At 43.2% G+C, this 24407-nt stretch overlaps 1 protein-coding gene across 5 annotated transcripts in view; it reads left to right on the forward strand.

The window, feature by feature from the left end:
• Nucleotides 1-24001, forward strand: part of LOC115410679 (histone acetyltransferase p300-like) — an 83524-nt gene extending 59523 nt beyond the window's left edge. For 4 of the 5 annotated variants that reach the window (XM_030122427.1, XM_030122429.1, XM_030122428.1 and 1 more), the window contains exons 21-31: nucleotides 4563-4619; nucleotides 5262-5339; nucleotides 5440-5507; nucleotides 5643-5793; nucleotides 13025-13171; nucleotides 13277-13390; nucleotides 15376-15541; nucleotides 15701-15868; nucleotides 15986-16147; nucleotides 18934-19215; nucleotides 19577-24001. In XM_030122427.1, the coding sequence (XP_029978287.1) occupies nucleotides 4563-4619; nucleotides 5262-5339; nucleotides 5440-5507; nucleotides 5643-5793; nucleotides 13025-13171; nucleotides 13277-13390; nucleotides 15376-15541; nucleotides 15701-15868; nucleotides 15986-16147; nucleotides 18934-19215; nucleotides 19577-22663 (4480 nt within the window). In that variant the 3' untranslated portion in view covers nucleotides 22664-24001. The remainder of the gene's footprint in view (nucleotides 1-4562; nucleotides 4620-5261; nucleotides 5340-5439; nucleotides 5508-5642; nucleotides 5794-13024; nucleotides 13172-13276; nucleotides 13391-15375; nucleotides 15542-15700; nucleotides 15869-15985; nucleotides 16148-18933; nucleotides 19216-19576) is intronic. The other variant, XM_030122431.1, reaches the window with a different exon arrangement.
• Nucleotides 24002-24407: the final 406 nt, after the last annotated feature.

Here is a 24407-nt window from a genome sequence, read left to right on the forward strand (position 1 = left end):
AACAAGGAAGTACAATGAGTGTGTTTTATTTACAGAGCAAGAAATGAACGAGTAATTTCGGAGTGGTTTCTCTCTTGATTTTACAGCAGAATGTGCGATATTAAACTGAACTGTGTCAAGTGAAGGAGTAGATCTCAAACTAGCTGTCAATCAAGTGGGATTCAGCCTTTCGACTGATCCTCCAATCAGCACGTGGGATTCTGGCGTCCAGCCCGGCCGAGCTCCGCCCACAGCTCCATTCACCCCCAGAGACGCCCGGCGTCCGGGGGCGGGAGAACATCATGGCATTTATCCAATTACCGTCCAGTTTTGAGGCAATGAAAAAAACTGTTCCACTCAGTCCCATTGAAGCCCATAGACGCCCTGTGTTTATGGGCAAATGCACTGAGCAGAGATCGTATGAGAAAACAGCACAACGGGAATGGATGAGAAGTGAACAACATCGCGTCCGTTGATTTGTGATAAAGCTGATTCTGAACGAACTCGTCTTTGAGATGAACGTGTTCTAACACATTTGTAGTCAATAAAATGCCAACATAACCGTACATATTTAACCATTTAATCTCCGTAATTTTAGGGGAAGCCGGGCTTCCCTTGCAGTCTATGAGAAATCGCCACTGATTCAAATTCATTTAGTGATACCAAAGTACAATTTTGAGCTTTAATCTGATTATTTGACTATCGCAGCCATGCAACACATCAATACTGGGATCAATATTGACATTAGAATGGAAATAAATATGACATTTCAGCAGCAAATAGCTGAATCTGCTCTTAAATAATGAAAATGGCTCCACTGTGTTAGACAATGCAAATGTATTGTTTCTCACAACAACCTGAGGGAACAATACAGAGGTATTAAATTTCTTTTAAGTGGAAACGTGTTAACTGGTTTACCTGTACATTCAATTTAAACTTGAACTGTAAACTAAACAGCCTCACAAAATCTGACTAAGTGATGGTAAACTTGACCTGCAACAAATTGTATTAAGGCATTTCTTAAAGTGCAAAAATAATAAAATGGTAACAAAACTAAAAGTCAACTTAAACTGTCTAAAGTCAAGTCCACTTATTGTGACTTTGTTCTCAGTTCTCACACAGTAAGTGTGAGGTTCTTGTGAAGGAAAAGCAGCTCATTTACATGATCTGGAGTTAGGCAGCTTCTTTTTTTGCAGTGACAATATCACCTGCAGATGAAAACACTTTCTCTGACACAATACTGGTCCCTAGGACACAACAGGCGAGCCAACAGTGGATGCTGCCTTTCATTTAACTTTCACCAGGTCAGAGGACTGTCATTCAGTCCAGCAGGTTTTATGCACTGTAGCTTCTGATTTCATCTTCAGCCCTCCTTGCTACAGTTCTCTGTGCATTTTCCTGTACTGTTGGTGAGTAGACTGCCCCAAGGAGGGACTCCAAGGTGCTGGATTTCTTGGGTGAAGTCACTTCCCCCATCTCTTCAGCTTCATCAGCATCTCCATCAGTATTTTGCTGTTGAATAAGACATAAAAAAACTCAGAAATAAATAGATTGAAATCATTTCTGAACTTTTCAATTATACAATATTCCTTTTAATCCAATAGAGAATATTTTAATTCGCAATGAAAACACTTTTATTAAATGGATTTTTTTTTTTTTTTTTTAAAAACTTGCATCACATGCAGCCCTGGCAGCCTCAGTCTGCAGTTTGGTGAATGTGTCATCTCACTCTTTAGCAGACAGTGATGGTAGGTCTTTAAAGCGAGGCTCCAGCACTGATGCTACATACAGTGTGTTCTTCTGTGCATCATATCTTTAAGACATTTCATACATTATTTTTGTTATCATCACAGTACTGGGAAAGTCATGGTATGCATACCATATACAGTCACACAAACAAAAAGTGCAGGGATTAAATTGAAGAGTTCAGATGCATTACCCTCTAAATCCGTCTAATAAATAAGGTACATCTGTCTATTTTGATTAGCCTGGTATTGACTACTACAGACACACACAGAGTGAGAGAGAGAGACCTTAGCATACCTATTCCTCAAGTTGTTCTTTATAGCAGCCTTGAAGTCCCTCAAAATGGGGGAGTCTTAAAGGTTGGGGGTTAAAGCCTCCTGCAGCAGGGCGATGACAGATAAAGCTGGTTGCTTGTCCTCCTACATGGCCAGTGTTTCTTCTTTCATAGGTTTCAAGGCCCTCACTAAATCCTCAGCCATTGTTGCATCCACCTTTGTCAAGGTGCACAGATCTTTTTCATTCCTGCGCACGTCTTGTGAAAGGAGAGTGGCAGAAATTGCTGGCTGCTGCTCTAAAAAGCGCTGCAGCATATCCAGTGCACTGTTCCTCCGAGTCACAATGTGTATTGATAGCTTGTGCGTTGGCAGGTGAAGAAGCTTCTGTTTTTCTTTAAGTATGTGGTTTGCCGTCGTACTACGGTGAAAGAACGTTGCTATATGCCTCATTCTTGCAAGCAGACATGACACGGCTGGGATTTTTAGACCTGCTTGTGAGGCTAAATTCAGTGTGTGCATGAAACAGCCAATGTGCATTCGTTGCATTAACTCCACCACACTGACCATATTCGCAGCGTTGTCCGTCACGACTGCTGGGTCTTTGCTGGTCAGACCCCACCCCTGTATGGGCCCCATTAACATATCTGATAGATTGCTAGTGGTGTGGTTCATTTGAACCTCAGTGGTCTGTAGCACATGAAACTTGAGGCTCCACTTGTCAATATAATGACAAGTCACCATCATGTACAACTGCGTTGCCAGTGATGTCCAGGTGTCACAAGTTATGGCAACTCTATCTGTGGACTGCATTTTCGTTCAGATGTCTTCTTTCACATGTGTATACATCATGGGGATAACAGTTTCAGTCAGATGTTTACGTTGTACCATAACGAAGTGTGGGTCCAGTACATGAATGAGGTGCTTAAAGCGTTCGTTTTCTACCACCGAGTATGGGCATAAATCTTTGCAAACAAAAGTTGTGATGGCCTCTGTTATCTTTGTGGCCCACAGGGAATTGGATGGTAATGTAAGTGATTCCCTCGTCTTCTTTTGTTTTGCCCCCAGGTGGCTTGTTGTCGGAAGCTAATGCTAGCGTAGAGTGATACCTTACCAAGTGGTCTCTGAGGTTTGTAGTATTTATACAGTAACTGACCTCCGCTTGGCAGATTTTGCAAGTCACTTTGGATTTATCCAGCTCTTTTTCTTTTTTTGTTTTAAACCCAAAATGGTTCCAGACATCCGACTTAAGATGAGAGGGCTTGCTGAGCAGAGTTTTACCTTTGTCAGCCATTTTGCACATGCAAGACAGCGCCTGACGTAATGACGTAAAGGTGAAGCTAAGTCACCTTGCACAACATTACTGGGGTGAATTTAATGAGGAAAAATCGATCCCATCCGCTACGCAACTCAAAATTAAAATAAAATCAATCCGAGATCGATTAAATTGATTTTTTTTTACCCAGCCCTACTCTGTACTCTGGAGGTATAGCTTCGGGGGGAAGTCTGCAGAAAGGGGTTTGGACTTTTGAATTGTGTATTTTCAAAATGTAGCATGTTTGAACCATTTTTCCAGGATCTCCTACCCTACCTTTAACATTTCCTTTACATGACCCATAACTAGTCTGGTCACCTTCCAGTGTTGTTGAAGCCATCGGGGATTATTAGCAAAAAGAATGAAATTATCACTACCGTTCTAATCTCTTAATTCTAAATTTAAGTTGCTCTCTTCTGCGTGTCCAAACAAAAGCTCAAGAACATCACTATAAGTGATCTTTAGTGCCTGGTAACTCTTAAGCATTTGTCAGGCAAAAGGTATTATGAGTAACTGCAGCAGCACTGGTGCTACCTGTTTCCCACGTTCAGTAGAAATATGACTAACACAAGTATTTATTTTTGTTTACAGTTTGATCCCGGTTTATATATTACTCTTATCTTCCATTTCTGCTACATTACAAAGTACATCTTGTTTTGTACTTTTTCAATTTGAGAACTATTCATATGTGCAATAATAATGGTGTGCTTTTACCTGTATTTTTATACCCCTGGCTGCCCCAGAGGGAGGGGACATCTAGACATACCAGGAATTTCACTTGTCTGAGATATTTGTCCAGCCAATTTCTCTGAGACTAATCACCTGATTCTTTTCAAATTGGACACGTTCTTTGTCATTAGGAGAGGTGCAGTGCACAGTTTGATGGCTGAATTTACATTTTTAATTTATGTTTTTTTTTTTAATAAATATTTAAAAATTTCATCTTAGAAAATTTGTCCATCCAATTTCCTGGACACTATTCACCTGATGATTCTCAAATTTTACACACTTGTTCTTTACCTTTCTCTCAATTTTTTTTTTTTGTTTACATTTTTTACTTTTTTTTTTTTTTTTTTTTAAGTTTTACAAAAGTTTGAAAGTTGAGACTCAGAATTACTTGTTTAAAAATTTTGTTAATGTTGTTTTTGCTCTTTACTGTAACACTAAATTTCCACCGTGTGGGTTGAATAATGGTTCCTCTTATTGCACAATTATAAATGCATAAATGAATCCCTAATCCCTTATTGCAGATCCATTAACAAGGACCAGTTTGAAAAGAAAAAGAACGACACACTGGATCCTGAACTGTAAGTTGGACTCTTTAACAAGTAATAGTTAATTGGATAATGAAGTACTGTCAACAAATGCATTAGCGTCATTCTCGCTGTTAAATGTGTGATGGCAGTGCCTTTGTAGCAAAATTATTAAATTACATAAACATGGAACCACTGACCAGTAATGCAAATTTTGTTGTCAAATCATGATTTAGTAAGTATAATATTTGAAGTATATATATGTTACTGTCACTTCATCCCATATACCCATGTAGAAGTGTATAAACCTAATTCAGTGAGATGTGACTTGAACAATCACTTAAGCAATCGATTCAAATGTGTTGAAAATTTGGAAAAATTTGAATCCTGCTGCAATGAGGTAGCTGTGCAAGAAAACATCCAAATTACAATCTTTCAATATGAAGACATTATACTCACATGAGAAATCAGAAAAATATAAATTCATAAGAAAACAATGGTCTTTTTCCAGTATTGTTCTGTATTTATCATATCCAGTTTTTACTCATATCCTAAGAACCATTTATCAGGATGGATGTGAAATAGGCCTTAAACTGCTTCATGAGGTCATTAAAATGTCTTAAATGTAAACCTCCATAAAGGTTGACTAGACAAGACATTATCACATCTTGATTTGTGTTCCTTCCCTTTTTTCAGGCTTGTTGAATGTATGGACTGCGGGCGGAGGATGCACCAGATTTGTGTTTTGCACAATGAAACAATCTGGCCATCAGGGTGAAAATCTCTCATTTAAATTCATCAAGTTGCTTCTGACATGTTATGATTCACTTTATCATGTTTTTGGAATTAAACTGATGTACATTTTCATTCACAGTTTTTTATGTGATGGCTGCTTAAAGAAAACCAATAAGACAAGGAAAGAAAACAAGTATTCTGCCAAAAGTAAGTGGCTGTTACTGCATTTCCATCATATCGTAGCATTCATTCTAAATCTGGCTTTCAGGCTTCACGTGATTTGTTAGAACTGGTTATTAATCTCACAATTGTTCACATTCTGCATGGTTCTCGCGCAAACAGGGTTGCCCCAGACGAAGTTGGGTAGTTTCCTGGAGACGAGGGTGAACGACTATCTGAAACGTCAGAATCATCCAGAGTCTGGCGAGGTCTTCATCCGTGTCGTCCATGTTTCTGACAAAGTGGTAGAAGTTAAACCAGGCATGAAATCCAGGTACAGAAACGAGACACATCAGACATAAAACCAAGTAGCGCTCAGGAAGATGTGTCAATATTCTGTGTTTTGGCTCTGAGGTGTTCTGACCTTTTAAAATTAACACACAGCCTTTATGACTTGTAATCATGCAAACTGCTTTACGTGTCAAACTGGCTGGTGGGCTTCATATGAAAACCAAAAAACTCACCCTTTTGTTGTGAATACTACCTAATTGTGCGGACCAATTTGACCAGGTCATGAAATTATGTAAAATTGTGTTGGCTATAGAATTTTAAAAAATACATAAATAAATTCCCACCACAATCACAAACATGAGTTTCAAAGTCAAACATTTCACTGATATGAACAGAGGTGATAGGATTCCGGCACCATACCAGATTTTCGGTGTGTGGCAATCAGCAAGGGGGATAAATGCAGGATTTTGCATGCGAAAAGATCACAGCTAGTACAATATCAGGGGCTCCGACCTAGGCTTTGATAAACCTCTAGCTCTCAACCAATGGCTTTCGCTCCCAAGAAGTCCAGTTACGGCTACTAGACCAGTAGTAGAGAGGGGGCGGGTCTTGTAGAGACAAACTGGTTTGGAGCCAACAACCTCAGAGTAGCCAACTGTACGTGGTGACACTTGTAGAGATGGAAGGCAAGCAGATGAAGAGTGGTGAAGACGTCCTGCAGATTCAGAGGGGACTGAAAAATAAATGGTGTTGGGCGTTGATGAAGGTGTGAAAGGATGGAAAACCTTATGGTAGTTGGTGCAAAAACTGACATACCGGGTGTTTGTTTTTGTACATTATGCTAGTGCACATTGAAATATACGAGTGGTTAAAAAAAAAGTACTTTCACAGCATGAAGCTGACCCTAGCAATGAAACTGTTGTGCATGCATCAGAGTCCTGCACTGGGTGGGGTACCTGACAAGTAACCTGCAAAAACTGGGTTTTGGTATGGTTAAAAGGCCAGTGCCGGAGGACCTCAGGGTCCGCGAGGGTTGATATGGTAAAAGCAGATCAGATAAATAGGAGGGCGCAAGGCCGTTAAGACATTTAAAAACCAGCAAGAGAATCTTAAAATCGATCCTGAAGCGTACAGGGAGCCAATGCAGCGACTCTAAAACCGGTGTAATGTGCTCCCGCCCTCTGGTCCTTGTCAGCACGCGTGCGGCTGAGTTTTGTAGTAATTGGAGATTTAAAGTACTCTTTTTGGGAAGACCAGAGAGCAGGGCATTACAGTAATCTAAGCGACAAGAAATAAAAGCATGCATTAGCACCTCCGTACTGGCCTGAGAGAGAAACGGGCGGACTCTGGCTATGTTCTTAAGGTGATAAAAACCTATTTTTGTTATATTTTTGATATGTGGGATAAAATTCAGCTCAGAGTCAAAAATCACGCCCAGATTTTTTACTGATTGTGTTGGTTTAAGATCTTTTAGTTTTGGTAAAAGTTTCTCTCTCTGGCCTTCAGGACCTATAACTAAAATCTCAGTTTTGTCCTGGTTGAGCTGTAGGAAATTCTCTGCCATCCATGACTTGATGTCTACAATGCAGTTAAAAAGGGCATCAATTGGCCCTGTGTCATCAGGAGACACGGCGTTTAAAGTCAGGTCGGGTTGTAGGTCTAATGTATGGGTGGGTTAGGGTTTGTCTTCTGCAAAAAAATTTGCAGAAGACAAAAATGTGCTTTCTCATCTGTTACTCTCCTGACAGGCATCCAGTTGTTGTGTTAATTTTGTTCAAAGTGATTCTGGATATAGAGTTAGTTGTCCAATGTGAATTCAACAGCAGTGAAATAAATAAGATATGTATTAATGATGTTTTTGCCCTGACCTCTTATTTATGGGGAAGTGAAAGCCCAAACCAAGCCTTATTCAGACCCTCCAGGATTTCACTGGATTTTTTTTTTTTTTTTTTTATTGTTGCGGCCTAAAATGCCTGATTTTGTGTCAGCTTTTCCAAAAAATTGCTGTGAAAGTTGCGATGATTTGAGGCTTCTTTTATTAAAGTCACAGGAACATGGGCATTTGCAAATTACCTAGAACAGCCTTTTTTAAGTTTTTAGCCTTATAAAGCACCAGGAAGTAATGATTTTAAACAAAGCAGGTTTTTTTTTCATTCATTCATTTATTTGTTTTGAGCAGAAGAAAAATGTAAACATTTTTTTGTGTACAAGGAACTAATAGAGCAAATACATTAATAAAGATGTCCAAGACAAAATAACAATTGCCATGTTGACTAGTAATAACAAAATAAATTCACAATATGTACTGCTCAAAAAGGAGTGGGAAGAAGAAAACTTATTAAATCCCACCCCCATCTCACATTTATACAACACAACACATGACTTTTGCTTCCTTAATGATGAGATAATAGTATATTTAGGGTTAGGGTTAGATGGGTTACATGCACACACAGACACACATGCACACAAAGAGAGACAGGCACACAGGTCAGCCAAACTTGGGTTGCTTTCTATCTAACACACAAGAGTAAACAATATTAACACCAAGTTTAATGACTATCTTCATTTGTGATCTCGTTTTTTAACTCCACACACAGACTTGTGCTCGCACGTGCACACGCACGCACACACACACAATACACAGAAAGGAAAGCATGCCTCCACAGGTTCTTTATTCTTCTCTTACATTGCCTTATAGAGTATATCTGTGCTAACCTTGATCCTTTCAGCTTCTGCTATTGTTCTGGATCCAACAGCCTCTGTCATTGGGACTTGTCTCGTCTTTCCTCTTCCAGTTTTTGCGGTTGAAAAGTGTCTGTGGAGCGGAGACCTTCGTTCGTGTTCCACCACAATATTGCAGGCAGTGCAGAACAGTATACTTCCACTTTTGTGTAACACATCTGGAAACTGACTTGCACCAACAATGATATTTGTCGGTAAATGTGAGTGTTTTGAATCGCACGTCTTCATCTTCTCAACCGTTAACAAGGAAATGAACGTGATGACGTACATGTCACGTAGACAGGGGTGGGCGAAAGGGGGCAAAGGTGATTAGTCAAATTTGCGGAAAACTCGCGGTGATTGGACGAAATTGCAGTGCCACGCAGAATTCACAGTGGTTGGTTGAATTTGCGTTAATAGTTGCGATTGCAACATCGTGAATTCCTGGAGGGCCTGCTTATTACATCACTGTTGAAAGCTCAGCTCATACTTTGTAATGCAGATCCAGTGGTGGAATAATGAGCTGAATTGCATTGTGTTTGCACAATACTGAAACAAGTAGTTTCCATCTGAAATTGCATGAAAAGGCACTTTAGGTGCTATAATTTTCTAAATTTTCCCCCCGAACCCCCCTTTTATTCAGTGTGAGTTGGGTGGTTTAGGGGCCACAAGACCTTATTGCTCAGGGACCTATGATTTCTTAATTTGCTCCTATGAAGACCTGCAAATTGCTGGATGTAAGCCCACCAACGACCCATTCTACATAACCTGACCTGAAGAAAAATTTTCAGGCTTGAGATTTTTTTTTTTGCAATCACCCCTGCATGAATTACTACTGTATCAACAAACAGCTGCACTAAATCCTCATTTCAAAGCTTTTTTTTTTTTTTTTTCAGAGTCATACCAGTAATACCAGGAAGTCCATCCGTCCATCTGAGATTTTTGCCCAGCCAATTTCTCAAAGACTATTCAGCTGATTCTTTTCAAATTTGACAGACATTTTCTTTACCACTAGGTGATGGGCAGTGCACAGTTTCATGGCTGAATTAAAATTTTGGGATTTTTTTTTCTTTTTTTTTTTTTTATTACTCGTACTTGTCTTCATCCGCGTATCTGGGTCCGGGTCAGGGGCGGCAGCTTCAGCAAAGAAGCCCAGACAGCCCTCTCCACAGCCACTTCCACCAGCTCTTCCGGGGGAATCCCGAGACGTTCCCTGGCCAGCCGAGAGATATAATCCCTCCACCGTGTCCTGGGTCGGCCCCAAGGTCTCCTCCTAGAAATTTTTGAAAATTTTAACTCACAAAATTTGTCCAACAGATTTTTGCGAGACCAATTCCATCCATTATCCACTGCTTATCCGGGGCCAGGTCGCAGGGGTAACAGTCTAAGCAGGGATGCCCAGACTTCCCTCTCCCCAGACACCTCCTCCAGCTCTTCCGGGGGGACCCCGAGGCGTTCCCAGGCCAGCCGAGAGACATAGTCTCTCCAATGTGTCCTGGGTCTTCCCCGAGATCTCCTCCCGGTGGGACATGCCTGGAACACCTCCCCAGGGAGGCGTCCAGGAGGCATCCGAAACAGATACCCGAGCCACCTCAGCTGGCCCCTCTCGACGCGGAGGAGCAGCGGCTCTACTCCAAGCTCCTCCTAGTCACCAGACTGAGCTCCTCACCCTATCCCTAAGGGTGCGCCCAGCCACCCTGTGGAGGAAACTCATTTCGACCGCTTGTATCCAGGATCTTGTCCTTTCGGTTATGACCCAAAGCTCATGACCATAGGTGAGGGTAGGAACGTAGACTGACCAGTAAATCGAGAGCTTCGCCTCTCGGCTCAGCTCCTTCTTTACCACAACTGACCGGTACAGCGACTGCATCACTGCAGACGCTGCACAGATCAGTCTGCCAATCTCATGCTCCATCCTTCCCTCACTCATGAACAAGACCCCGAGATACTTAAACTCCTCCACTTGGGGCAAAGACTCCCCACCGACCTGGAGAGGGCAGACCACCTTTTTCCGGTCGAGAACCATGGCCTCAGATTTGGAGGTGCTGATCCTCATCCCGCTTGCTTCACACTCGGCTGCAAACCGCCCCAGTGCACGCTGAAGGTCCAGGTTCAATGAAGCCAACAGGACAACGTCATCTGCAAAAAGCAGACACGAAATCCTGTGGTCCCCAAACTGGGCCCCCTCTGGCCCCTGGCTGCACCTAGAAATTCTGTCCATAAAAATTATGAACAGAACCAGTGACAAAGGGCAGCCCTGCCGGAGTCCAACATGCACCTGGAACAGGTCTGACTTCCTGCCGGCAATGCGAACCAGGCTCCTGCTTCGGTCATACAAAGACCGGACTGCCCTTAGCAAAGGGCCCCGAACCCCATACTCCCGAAGCACCTAACACAGGATACCACGAGGGACACGGTCGAACTCTTCTCCAGATCCACAAAACACATGTGGACTGGTTGGGTGAACTCCCATGAACCCTCGAGCACCCGATGGAGAGTATAGAGCTGGTCCAGCGTTCCACGACCGGGACGAAAACCGCATTGTTCCTCCTGGATCTGAGGTTCGACTATCTGTCGGATCCTCCTCTCCAGTACCCTGGAATAGACTTTCCCCGGGAGGCTGAGGAGTGTGATCCCCCTATAGTTGGAGCACATCCTCCGGTCCCCCTTCTTAAAAAGGGGAACCACCACCCCGGTCTGCCAATCCAGAGGTACTGTCCCCGACCGCCACGCGATGTTACAGAGACGTGTCAACCAAGACAGTCCCTGCACATCCAGAGACTTAAGGTACTCAGGGCGAATCTCATCCACCCCCGGTGCCCTGCCACCGAGGAGCTTGCCAACCACCTCGGTAACTTCAGCTTGGGTGATGGACGAGTCCACCTCTGAGACCTCAGCCTCTGCTTCCTCTATGGAAGACGTGGCAGTGGGATTGAGGAGATCCTCGAAGTATTCCTTCCACCGTCCGACAACATCCCCAGTCGAGGTCAGCAGCTCTCCACTTCCACTGTAAACAGTGTTGGTGGCGCACTGCTTTCCCTTCCTGAGGCGCCGGATGGTTTGCCAGAATTTCCTCGAGGCCGACCGATAGTCCTCCTCCATGGCCTCCCCAAACTCCACCCAGACCCGAGTTTTTGCCTCCACAACCGCTCGGGCTGCAGCACACTTGGCCTTCCGGTACCCATCACCTGCCTCGGGAGTCCCACGGGCCAACAAGGCCCGATAAGACTCCTTCTTCAGCTTGACGGCATCCCTTACTTCCGGGGTCCACCACCGGGTTCGGGGATTGCCGCCACGACAGGCACCGGAGACCTTGCAACCACAGCTCTGAGCAGCCGCTTCGACAATGGAGGTGGAGAACATGGTCCACTCGGACTCAATGTCCCCAGCCTCCCCCGGGATCTGGGAGAAGCTCTCCCGGAGGTGGGAGTTGAAGACCGCACTAACATCGGGTTCTGCCAGACGTTCCCAACAGACCCTCACAACCCGAGTGGTGTTTTGTTATTGGACTTCTGTGCTAGTCACAGTTTGTCCATAACGAACACCATGTTCGAACACAGGGATGTCCATAAGTGCACTTGGCACCAGGACACCCTAGGCCGGAGGTCGTTGATTGACTTCATTGTCGTATCATCAGACCTCCGGCCGCGTGTTTTGGACACTCAGGTGAAGAGAGGGGCAGAGCTGTCAACTGATCACCACCTGGTGGTGAGTTGGATCCGCTGGCGAAGGACGAGACCAATTCATTTTGGTTTAATGTAGTTTACAATTATCTTTAATTTAAAATTCAACATAAATCCCTGACTAGCCAGGGTATCAGTGACAAGGGGGGAGCAAAGTGTTGTGCCGTGGGGTGGGGGTATAATTAAGCTCTGCCTGCTTTTTCACTTGTTAAAAATGTCCTTCATAGGATAGTATGGCCTTAGACCTTCTAGAGATTTGCATTGTCTCTCTTTTCACCCGATGAGTTTACATTCCTGAATTTTTGACCTCACAAAATTTGTCACATTTAATCAAGGGGCGCTTTTTCAGGAAATTCAGGGTACAAGGTGGGAGAGGGTGAATTTGCAGGAATGTCCTCTTACGTAATCACTTGCAGTCATTGCGTGACTGATTTTGCCGAAGAATGCAAGCAGTGCCTGCACATCTGCATTGGTCCTCTTATCATACATTATTCTTTCGTTTGTAAAACTTGTGGATACTCTCACATCCTACTATTTACTACTCCTTTTCTGCAGGGCTTTCTATTTAGCATCTAGCATTCTATTTTGCCAAAGTTTTATTAAAAATTATATGTTTTGCATAATTTTGGATCTTGCTACAACATTAAGAAAATTCCTCATTATATAGCTGATGATGCCATTTAGTTTTCATACAGTAACACACTTATTGTGAATGGTCAGCTAACTTGTTCACCCTTGAAAGGTTTTGAAGTTTTGTCTGAAAAAATGTGTGGGATCTTAATGATGATGAGTTTGAATGTTAAGTGTTTCTGTTTTTCAATGAATCTTGCCACCAAATTTACACCCATGTCTGTTTTTTTGACTCTCCAGATTTGTGGACAGTGGAGAGATGTCTGAGTCATTCCCATACAGGACAAAAGCCCTTTTTGCATTCGAGGACATCGATGGAGCAGATGTGTGCTTCTTTGGGATGCATGTTCAGGAGTATGGCTCTGACTGCCCGCAGCCCAACCAGAGGTAAGAACATCATAATAATGAAATGTTACTCAAATGGGATTACTTTAAATGTTGCATTTCAGGATTCTGGTATGTATTAGTATTTTCCTTTTTTAATCCCCTCAGGCGAGTATACATCTCTTACCTGGACAGTGTGCACTTCTTCCGCCCTCGCTGTTTGAGAACAGCAGTTTACCATGAAATCCTCATTGGATATTTGGAATATGTAAAGAAACTGGGGTGAGTGTTTATTCCTTATAGAAAATCTAAATATATATGCAAAGTGGTAACTATTTTTCTGTATTATTAATGTGCAACAGGGGTCTAGTTTTTTAGCTAATTAGCTTACCAGCTGACAGGCCGTAAGCTATTGCCGTCTGGCGTTGTCTGGCGTTGTCTGGCGTCCGTTACAAAAATTTCAATTGTCTTCTTCTCCGAAACTATAATTCCGATTGACTTCAAACTTGGTATACAGCTTCTTTATGATGATTTCAACAAAAGTTAGTGAAATTATTTGGGTCCAGGTCTGATTCTGGATTTGGTGCGACTTTGAAACATTTCCCCATTATAACAAAATAGGAAGTGCCGGTAAGCTACAGGGCCATTGGTCCTATTTTTCAAAAAGGAGTCATAAAGCCGAACATATTATACACTTCTTGAAAGATTAAAAGAGACCAGTGATTTTTATTGTTGTTTATTTTTTTTTACTATTTATAGAAGTGTGTGTGTGTGCGTGTGTGTGTGGGGGGGGGGGGTATGTGCTGAGTGATTTATAATGTTGTGATGTATAACAGTAGTTGCTAACACGCACGCACACATGCGCCAATGTCACTGTGTCACTCGCCAACACCCCCACCCACCCCCCCATACTTGGGACCCCCCAGTTGACAACCACTGATGTAGACCTTCACCTGTACAAGGGACAAGTATCATACAACACCACCAACAACCACCACCAAGACAGAACATCAGGTCTAGTTGTTATGCCAGTATAGTCGGGCCTAGAGACCCTAGTTGGAAGGAGGAGGGTTTTCATTAACCCCTAACAAGCCATTTAACCATTACAGTTACTTTTGAAGTTGTTTCCACACAAACAACATGGAGCATAGGTCAGAAGAGATAAGAACAAAAAGGCAGCGGATGCCAATATGCTCACTTTTCTTCATTTGATCCATGACTTAGTCCTTTAAACTTTTAAGCTTTCATATAAACATAAAAAATATTTAACTTTATTTTTGTAAGTTGTATGTTAGTTTCATTTTAAGTTCTTAGTAAGCTTGATTCAAATTTGTTGAAGACGGCAGTGGGTATATTGTTTGTAGATATCTAACTTCATTTTTGTTTTGTTTTTTTTTTCATGCACATATTCTTTTACTTTTATGCTTTTTGTGGTTGTTTTTTCAGCTGGTTCTGGAATAATGAAGAATTTGTCATTTTCAGACATTTCTTTTTTTATTTATTTTTTTTTTACATTTCTGCTATATTCCTATTCAAGCGATTGTTGAATCGAATCGAAGAAAATAATGGATAGATTTATCATTACAAAAATAAACAATAGCTGCAGGTCTGATCTCCATAAGCCTTAAGGAGATCAGAGTTGCAACTGGATTATTTTTAACGAATGCAATGTCAATTTCAAATGTCTCATTTATGAATGCAATGAGATTGCATTCATTAAAATGGCCATATGTGGTCAGTGGCCATGAGTTTTGGTCACAACACATTTCAAGTGTGGGTTTGGGCTAAATTTGGAGCCATTTGGTCAAGTTCTTGAGTGAACTGTAGATGGAAAATCAATAAACTAACAGATCTGCTCAAGGAGATGTGGATGGCTCTAAAAAAAAATCAGAATTTTCAGATTGAAATGTATAAAGAAAACATGTTCATATTCATTTAAACAGTACAATTCTAATGCTTTAAGTTCGGAGGAGTTAATTTGCTAGATTTTTTTGGTTACAACTCCACCAGTCTTTCATGTTGATGTGGTGATTAAATGATATTTCTTGTTCAAAAATCTCAGCTACTCCACATTGTCTGATGTGTTTTCTTCTGGATCTCATTCCAGTGGTTTTCTGTGTGGTTCAGGTCTGGACATTTAGACATTTTCCCCCACATCCAGTTTGATTTACCAGTCATTGTTGTGGTTTCCCATCACATAAATTCTATTTACTTTTTCACAATTGAATTGTGCTCATTATGTATGTGCTCATGTGTTTCCTCCTTAGCTATACCACTGGCCATATTTGGGCGTGCCCACCCAGTGAAGGGGATGACTACATCTTCCACTGTCACCCTGCAGATCAGAAGATTCCAAAGCCGAAGCGCCTTCAGGAGTGGTACAAAAAGATGTTAGACAAAGCTGTGGCAGAGCGGATAGTCCATGACTACAAGGTATAGGCCACAAGCATTCTGCGTGTGGTTTGTGGAGTGCTTTGGTTAATGCTTTCTTCAATGTATTTACGAAAATGGTGACACATGACATCAATGTACTTACGATACAGCCTCTGATTTTGGATCCACAAAGTAACTTGGATTTTTGATTCACCCAAGGATATCTTCAAGCAAGCAACAGAGGATCGTTTGACTAGTGCCAAGGAGTTGCCTTACTTTGAGGGTGACTTTTGGCCCAATGTGCTTGAGGAAAGCATCAAAGAACTGGAGCAGGAGGAGGAGGAGAGGAAAAGGGAGGAAAACAGCACTTCTAATGAGAGTATTGATGTAAGCATACCTGTGATTCATATGATCATGCTAATTCCTCTGTAATAACTTTTTTCCTCATAACAAAGACCTATTTCTGGTAAGCTGTGCACTAAAGGCATTCCTTTTTCTGTGCAGGACACAAAAGGTGACAGTAAAAATGCAAAGAAGAAGAACAATAAAAAGACGAGTAAGAACAAGAGCAGCCTGAGCCGAGCCAATAAGAAGAAGCCAGGGATGCCCAATGTCTCAAATGACCTTTCACAGAAACTCTATGCCACTATGGAAAAACACAAAGAGGTATGGAGAAATGGATATGAGAGATGTGCAGTAGTTTAATTAATTCTTTTAGTTTGCTATTACAGTACATGTTTTATATGAATTACTGCATCAATGTGTCGTGGCATGGAGGTGATCAGCCTGTGGCACTGCTCAGGTGGAATGGAAGCCCAGGTTTGTTTGATAGTGTCCTTCACGTCATCTGCATTGTTGGATCTGGTGTCTGTCCAAAGTCCTCTTTTCAGATGAATGTCAATTTTGCGTGTCATTTGGAAATCAAGGTCTCAGTGTCTGGGGGAAGAGTGGAGAGGCACAGAATCCACGTCGCTTGAAGTCCAGTATGACGTTTACACAGTCAGTGATGATTTGGGCTGCCATGGCATCTGCTGGTGTTTGTCCATTGTGTTTTCTGAAGTCTACAGTCAATGCAGCCATCTACTAGGACATTTTAGAACACTTCATGCTTCCTTCTGCTGACAAACTTAATGGAGGTACTGATTTCATTTTCCAGCAGGACTTGGCACCCGCTCACACTGCCAAAGGTACGAAAAGCTGGTTCAGTGACCATGGTGTTACTGTGCTTGTTTGGCCAGAAAACTCACCTGACTTGAACCCCATAGAGAATCTATGGAGTATTGTCAAGAGGAAGATGAGAGACACCAGATCCAACAATGCAGATGACCTGAAGGACACTATTCCATTCCATTCCATTCCACTTGAGCAGTGCCACAAACTGATCACCTCCATGCCACACCACATTGATGCAGTAATTCATTTAAAAGGAGGCCCAACCAAGTCTTGAGGTCATATAAATGAACATACTTTTCAGAAGCCTGACATTTCTGTTTAAAATTTCCTTTTTTATTGATTTTATGTAATATTCTAATTTTGAGACACTGAATTTTGGGTTTTCATTATCTGTAAGCCATAATCAACATTTCAAGAAATAAGGCTTGAAATATTTCACTCTGTGTCTGATGAGTCTATATATTATATGGGTTTCACTTTCTGAAATGAGTGACAAAAAGTATTTAACTTTTTCATCATATTCAAATTCTTTGAGATGTACCTGTAAATGTTCAGTAAATTTATATTTTAAGTGTAACTAAATCTTGAAATTAGCACGTTCTGAATATGCATTTTTGTGTAATATGCACAGCTGTTACTACTGAATTGTGTTGTTAGGTGGCAGGAGCCATATATGGTGGTATGGTGGCATATATGGCTTAGATTGTACAGAAGGGTGTAGCCATGGCTAGACACAGGTCTCCCCAACAAATCAAATTCATCACTCAAAGAGAATTTGACAATATATGAGGGATGTAAACAATTAATCGACAATCGATTAAGAATTTGCTCGATTAAATTATTAATTGTTGGTTAATTGCCCATGTCCACACCTGTCCGAAGGCTTCCGGTTTGCCACGGCTGGGATAGCCGGTCATCGAACCTGATAATGGCATTGATGAGTTAGAATCGCGTTAGGTACATGGTGGAGCGAAACACAGACCAGTCTGTTTGTGGGAGTGGTGCACCCCTGATTAAATACGCGCACAAATGTGTGGACAGTATCGGATCGGATCGTTTTCCCTGGAGGTTGTTCTAGTCCACAGTCATCTGGACTATCTGGTCAGTGAGACAGAAGTTGAAAACATCCTCCAGGCTCCTGATCTGGGCCACAGGTATGTTGCACATTATGTCCTACAGTCACTCTGGTGGACACGGGAAAAAGCGGGCGGGGGGCAAATGAAAGTTTGCGAAGGTTCAGGAGGTAGAGGAAAGATAAATGAGCAAGAAGTTTCACTTTCACTTCTGCGGGAGCACGAACTGCACCGTCCCGTACGCCCGTAGTATTATAAGTGGGACGGAAAGTGACATGCACACGGTTACTAACCATAATGCACGCATCCCCCGGTGCGCGTGCGGCCAAGTAACCCCCCCCTCCCCCCACCACCGATGAAACACACGTGCGTGCACCCCACCCACCCACCAATGAAACTTGCGCAACCCCCCCCACCCATCGATGAAACGCACGCGCGTGTACCCCCCCATTACACACTGTCACACCAACAGATGAATTCCACAGGAAACACTGACTGTATCCAATGGTACAATAAATCAGTTAAGGAATATGACATGCTTTTTTCATGAAGTATATTAACAATATTTGGCTTTTTTTTCTTATAGATCGTATTGAAAGAGAAATTCAGATTCTCAAGAAAATCGCTTATCAATTAATTGTTAATCGATTGATAAGGTCAACCAACTAATGATTAATGAATTAATCGATAATTTGCATCCCTACAATATGACTGTCTATAACTGCTTGATGTGAATTTTAGTTTTGAATAAACCCTCTGCTCTGTGATACATTATTTAGACAATTTTCCAGCTTAATTTATCACCAATGGGATGTTTGTATATGTTGTCTTATCATCTTTATCCTTGTATATGTTATAACTCATTTTTAAATTTACAGTTTGAGGCTTTTTCAATCTCATAATGAGCAAAGTCATTTTATTGACTTACAAATATTTTTAGACCCACAGCAGATCTTCATTAATTAGTGCTCTAAGTTGAAATAAAAACTCCACACTTGAGTCTTTAAAGTCAATGATACTGCAGCTGTTTTGTTTTAGTATATTTTTTTTTTACAATTTAGTTTTCATATTTTTATATGTATAAATTAGGTTTACTCTCTCTACCTTTTGTAGCTTTGGTTTTTGTTTTTTTGCATTATATTGTACTCTAGTATATTTTTTAAAAAAGCAAAGCTTCACATACCTCTCACCTTCGTTCCTCTTTAGGTGTTCTTTGTGATCCGGCTTATCGCAGGCCCCATGGCAAATGCTTTGCCTCCTATTGTTGACCCAGATCCCTTGATGGCATGTGACCTGATGGATGGCCGTGATGCTTTTCTTACATTGGCCCGAGATAAACACCTTGAGTTCAGTGCCCTTAGAAGGTCCAAATGGAGTTCCATGTGTATGTTAGTGGAGTTGCATAACCAAAGCCAGGACCGCTTCGTCTATACCTGCAATGAGTGCAAGCATCATGTGGAGACCCGTTTCCACTGCACTGTCTGTGAGGTCAGTATGGGACAGAAGAATATGTTAATTGAATAAACTGTATTTATATTTACTATTTTCAGTATTTCTGTAAATTAAAAACAAAAAATATCTTACTTGAATTCTGATGCATATTGGCTCTTTGCACCACATATATGCTTAAAAGCATTTTAGTGAAGTTCAGTATTGGAGTTTATGTTATTCTTCACAAAGTTAATTTGACTGCATTTACTGTACTACAGATATTTGAGTTAACCATCTTTGGGATTCCTAATTCACTCTTATTTGTAGAAGATAATGTTGATGAAAACAGTCTGTTGTTAGCATGTACAAATGATCACTTTTATCCTATTATCTTATTTTCTTTATTCATCCTTCACAGGACTATGACCTGTGCATCACATGCTACAACAGTAAGGGTCATGAGCACAAGATGGAGAAGTTAGGTCTTGGTTTAGATGACGAGAACAGCAATCAGGCGGCTGCAACAACTCAGAGCCCTGGAGATTCTCGTCGCCTCAGCATCCAGCGGTGCATCCAGTCTCTGGTCCATGCTTGCCAGTGTCGAAATGCAAACTGCTCTCTGCCATCTTGCCAGAAGATGAAACGTGTTGTTCAGCACACGAAAGGCTGCAAGAGGAAAACCAATGGTGGCTGCCCAATCTGCAAGCAGCTTATTGCATTGTGTTGCTATCATGCTAAGCACTGTCAGGAGAACAAGTGTCCTGTCCCGTTCTGCCTGAATATCAAGCACAAACTCCGGCAGCAGCAGCTGCAACACAGGCTCCAGCAGGCTCAGATGTTAAGAAGGAGGATGGCCAGCATGCAGAGGGTGGGCCAGCCTGCTCCAGGTGGTACTCCTGGGGGAAATGGTCTGCCCTCTCCCGGAGCCAACAATGGTGCAACTGGTCCTGGTACTCCTACATCTGTGGGCGCGCAACCTCCCACCCCACAGACACCCACACAGGTAAGCATACCTGTCCACCCTCAGCAGCAGGGAGTGGGGATGCCTGGCCTGGGAGCACCAGGACAGCAACAGCAGGTTCAGCAGCAGGCTGGTGCTATGGGTCCTCAGCACCATATCCATCATCAGTTTCAGGCAATGGGTGGAGCAGGTGGAGGTGGGATGATGAATTCAGTTCAGCAACAGCCCCCTAATGTCCCGCAACTACAGCAGCAGCCACACCCCGGAGGTCTGCCTCCCTACAATCCCAGACCACCAGGAGCCTCTCCTCTACACCAGTCATTGGGCAAACCTGGACTTGGTCCATCCACCCCACCCCAGCAGCAACAACCCCCCAACCAGGGCCAGGGGTCTATGCCTGGTCAAGGTCAGCAGCAAGGGCCGCCACTGGCCGCTGTGGAGACAGCGCTCAAGATTCAGCGTCTTGCAGAGTCCCAGAGACAGATGGCCCAGGCCCAGGCCCAGATCAGGGGCCTAGGACAGGGAGGAATGTTACCTCCACATTCTCACCATCAGAACACCCAGGCCCAGATGGGCATGTCCCACATTGGGGCCCAAGGCATGCCCTCACAGGCTCAGGGAGTTGTTGGCCGGACATTGTTGGATCCACAGCAACCAGGAATGCTCACTGGGATCCAACAGGGTGGCCCACAGACACAGCTGCCTCCTCAAGTTCAACAGCAGCTTCAGCAGGGAGCTGGAGGACAGCTTCAGCCACCAAACCAGCAGTGGGGTGCTGGAGGACAAGCCATGAACCCCCAACAAAGGCCAGGTGGCATGATGGGTCACATGGCACCACAGCAGCAGCCAGCAGTTGGCCAGCAACAGCAGATGAATCAGCAGCAGCAACAACCAGGAAACCGTGGGCTGATGCAAGTAATGAATGTACCAGGAGCAGTGGGTGGGGCACCTGCTTCAGTAGCAGGGCCAGCTGGAGCAGGAAATCTTCCCCAGGCAGCATTACAGGAGCTTCTGCAAACACTACGTTCACCAAGCTCCCCCCTTCAGCAGCAACAGGTTCTTAACATTCTCCGCTCTAACCCAACACTTATGGCAGCTTTCATCAGGCAGAGAGCAGCCCGATATCAAGGCAATCAGGGTGGTCCTGGAAGAGCTGGAGGGCCTTCACAAGGAGGTGCTGGGGGTGTGAGGTTCCAGGGTGCTGCAGGAGGTTTGCCGGGTGTTGGGGGGCCAGGGGCTAACCAGCTAACCAATATGGATGGACAGCAGCAGGCAGGCCAGCCAGGAATGGGCATGACTCAGGGTGGAGCAGGTGGAGGAAACATGCCCACTATGGCTCAGCTTCAGCAGCTACAGCAACAGCGTCCAATGTTGCCTGGAAACCTACAGCAGCAACAGATGGCAGCATTGCAACAGCAGCAGCAACAACAACAAGGAGCAATACAACAAGGGCAACAAAGCAACATGTCGAATTTAAATCCACAATTTAGAGAGCTGTTGATGAGAAGGCACATGCAACAGCAGCAGATGGGTAACCATGGGCAATTCCAGCAGCAGCAACCGGGCCAGCAGGGGTTCATGCAGTCTGCGCAAGGACAGTCAGGGATGCCCCCCTCTTCCCAACCCCAGCCTGGAGGTGGAGGTGTAGTGGGTCCTCAGCAGCAAGGAGGGCCACCGGGTGGACCAGGACAATTAGGCCAGCCTCAGGGCTACCAGGGCACCACCTCTCAAGTAACTGCAGCACTTCAGCAGAGGATCCAGCAACAGATGCAGATGCAACAGCAGCAGCAGCAGCAAAATCCAATGGGCGGGATACAAGGACAAGATGGAGTGCCAGGTGGAGGTGCAGGAGGACCAGGAGGCCCTCCACTTCAGCCTGGACAGGGAGGGCCAGGGCAGGGTCAGCAGCAGCAAGGTGGTGTTGGAGGAGGAGGGGGTGGGCCCCCACTACCACAGACAACCCAAGGAATGCTTCACCAGAACATCCACCAGAGGCTCCTGCAGCAGCAGCACCTTGGTGGGGGTTCTCCAGCACAGCACAGCAGTCCCATGAGCCCCCAACAACAGTCCCCCCACCTACAAGGACAAGGACTAGGTCCAGCAGGGTCTCTGAGCAACCAGGTGAGGTCGCCCCAGCCATCGCCGAGGCCGCAGTCACAGCCTCCACACTCAAGCCCGTCCCCGCGCATGCAGCCTTCCTCACAGCCTCAGCCCCAGCCTTCCCCTCACCGTATCTCCCCACAGACCCAGACTGGCTCACCCCACCCAGGCCACCTAGGTCAGCATCACCCCAGTATGGCACCACCTCAACCCCCACAGCCCCAGCAGCAACCGTTATCGCAGCAACAGCAGCCGGGTAGTTCTATAGATCCTGGCCAGTTCACCTCAGACCAGAACTCAATCATGTCCCAGCTGAGTGGCATGACAGGGATGCACGGTGGGCAGGTGGGGCAGTCAGACATGTTGAGTGGGAATAATAATAATAACAGCACCAACCAGGAGCTGGGAACAAACATGAACCACAACAGTCTAGACCTTATGTAGCCTTGACTTTGTAGTATTTCCGTCACGATGCTCTGATCAGTCACCCCAAACAACAAACGGCCGTGAAAGAAGAGCAAAGCTGAACTTTCTTTTGGGGTTTTAGAAGTTTTTATTTTTTATTTAAATATTTTTGTCATGTACAAATAAGAACTAATGCTTCCTTCCTATGGGAGATGCAACATAAATCTTAGAAGTCAATAAATGAATAAATTAAAAATAATGGTAAGTTATTGCTGGTAAAATATATATTTGCCAATTGTGTACAAAATGGTGGAAGGGCAGTGTTTCAGGTTGAATATATTTCTTCCTTAGTCTATGACACAATATTTTTTGGGACTGAGAATTTTGCCTTTTTATGAATATTTTTAAGATTTTAATGTGGCTAAAAAATTAAAGTGAGTTGACACAGTGTACCTTTTTTTTTAATACTATCATTGTTTTCCTTCTTAAATACCCTGTCATGATTGTATCTATTTTGCAGAGAATAACTTTATTTCTGAATTTATTTTTGTTTCGAAATGGATCATAAAACAAGCATCAACATATCCTTTGTCATTACTCTGGACATTTTTCGCAATGATGTACATTTTACTGTGACTTAATTTCACACGTGTAGACTTAATACTTTTTTTCCTTTCATATGAGGCTTTTAGGTTTAAATTAAACTTGAAGTTTTTTTCTTTTGGTGGGTGGGTGACAACACAACGGCAGCAGTAGGTCTGGTTTAATTGTGCAAAAAGATAATATCTGGACCTGGAACAGATTGAGAAACGTGCACCCATGGACCCACCCACATCTTCAGTTCTCCTTTGAATGTGCACCCCTTCCCTCCTTGAACCCCTGAAATTTGAGGGATGAACTGTTGATGCCTGATATTTGTCCAGCTGTTGGAGGCAAAGCCGTGCCCCAGTTTTGCAGCTGGCCAACATTAAAGGTTGTGCCTGTACATATATTGCAACCTTGTTTATGAACTGTGACAGGGAAAAGGGGTCGTTAATGTGTTTTTTTGTTTTGGTTTTTTTGTGCGCTTCAGAGGTTTAAGAAAATCCTGCCTGCATCCTTAACCCTAACGGTTTCCCTTTCTCCCCTCCTCTTTTCCCCTTTGTCCTTCATTCTCATGACTGCCTCCCAGCCACAAGCGTTAATTCAATGTTAGTACTGTACAAAGACAAAAGGTGGATACCGTTTTTTTGTAGTGAAAGCGCAAGATGTAAAAACAAAAAAACAAACCTGTATATACTTTAAAACCCTTATGAGCAGAGAGGAATTATTTTCTGTTGCTTGTTTTCCCTCTTGTTTGATTGGATATTTGCTGTATCTGTTAAAAAAAAAAAAAAATCTGACAAATGTACTCCTGAGCTACTGTACAGTATTGCGATTTTTTCTAAAAAGGTACAGTATGGGGTGTAGTAGGTCACAAGAGCACCAATGCGCCTTTTTCTGTGTATTTTTGGACATGGAGTTTTAGGGAAAGCAGGGGTTCTTGTCGTCGTCATCATCATTATTATTATTATCATTATTATTATTATTGTTATAACAAGTGACACACCTGAATAGTTTCAGACTTCGATGTGAAAACCCACATAACAAAGTAGAGGTGGGGGTTGAACCAAGGTGTGACGCGAAAGGATTAAATTTGGTCATTTAGCTTTTTACGGACAAGACTGAAGACACAATATTCACACACACTATTTTTCTCTAAAGGTCGCTGGGGATGGGGAGGGAACGCAACAGAACCAGGTGG

This window comes from Sphaeramia orbicularis, chromosome 19 (assembly GCF_902148855.1).
Source record: "Sphaeramia orbicularis chromosome 19, fSphaOr1.1, whole genome shotgun sequence".
Lineage (NCBI taxonomy): Eukaryota > Metazoa > Chordata > Actinopteri > Kurtiformes > Apogonidae > Sphaeramia > Sphaeramia orbicularis.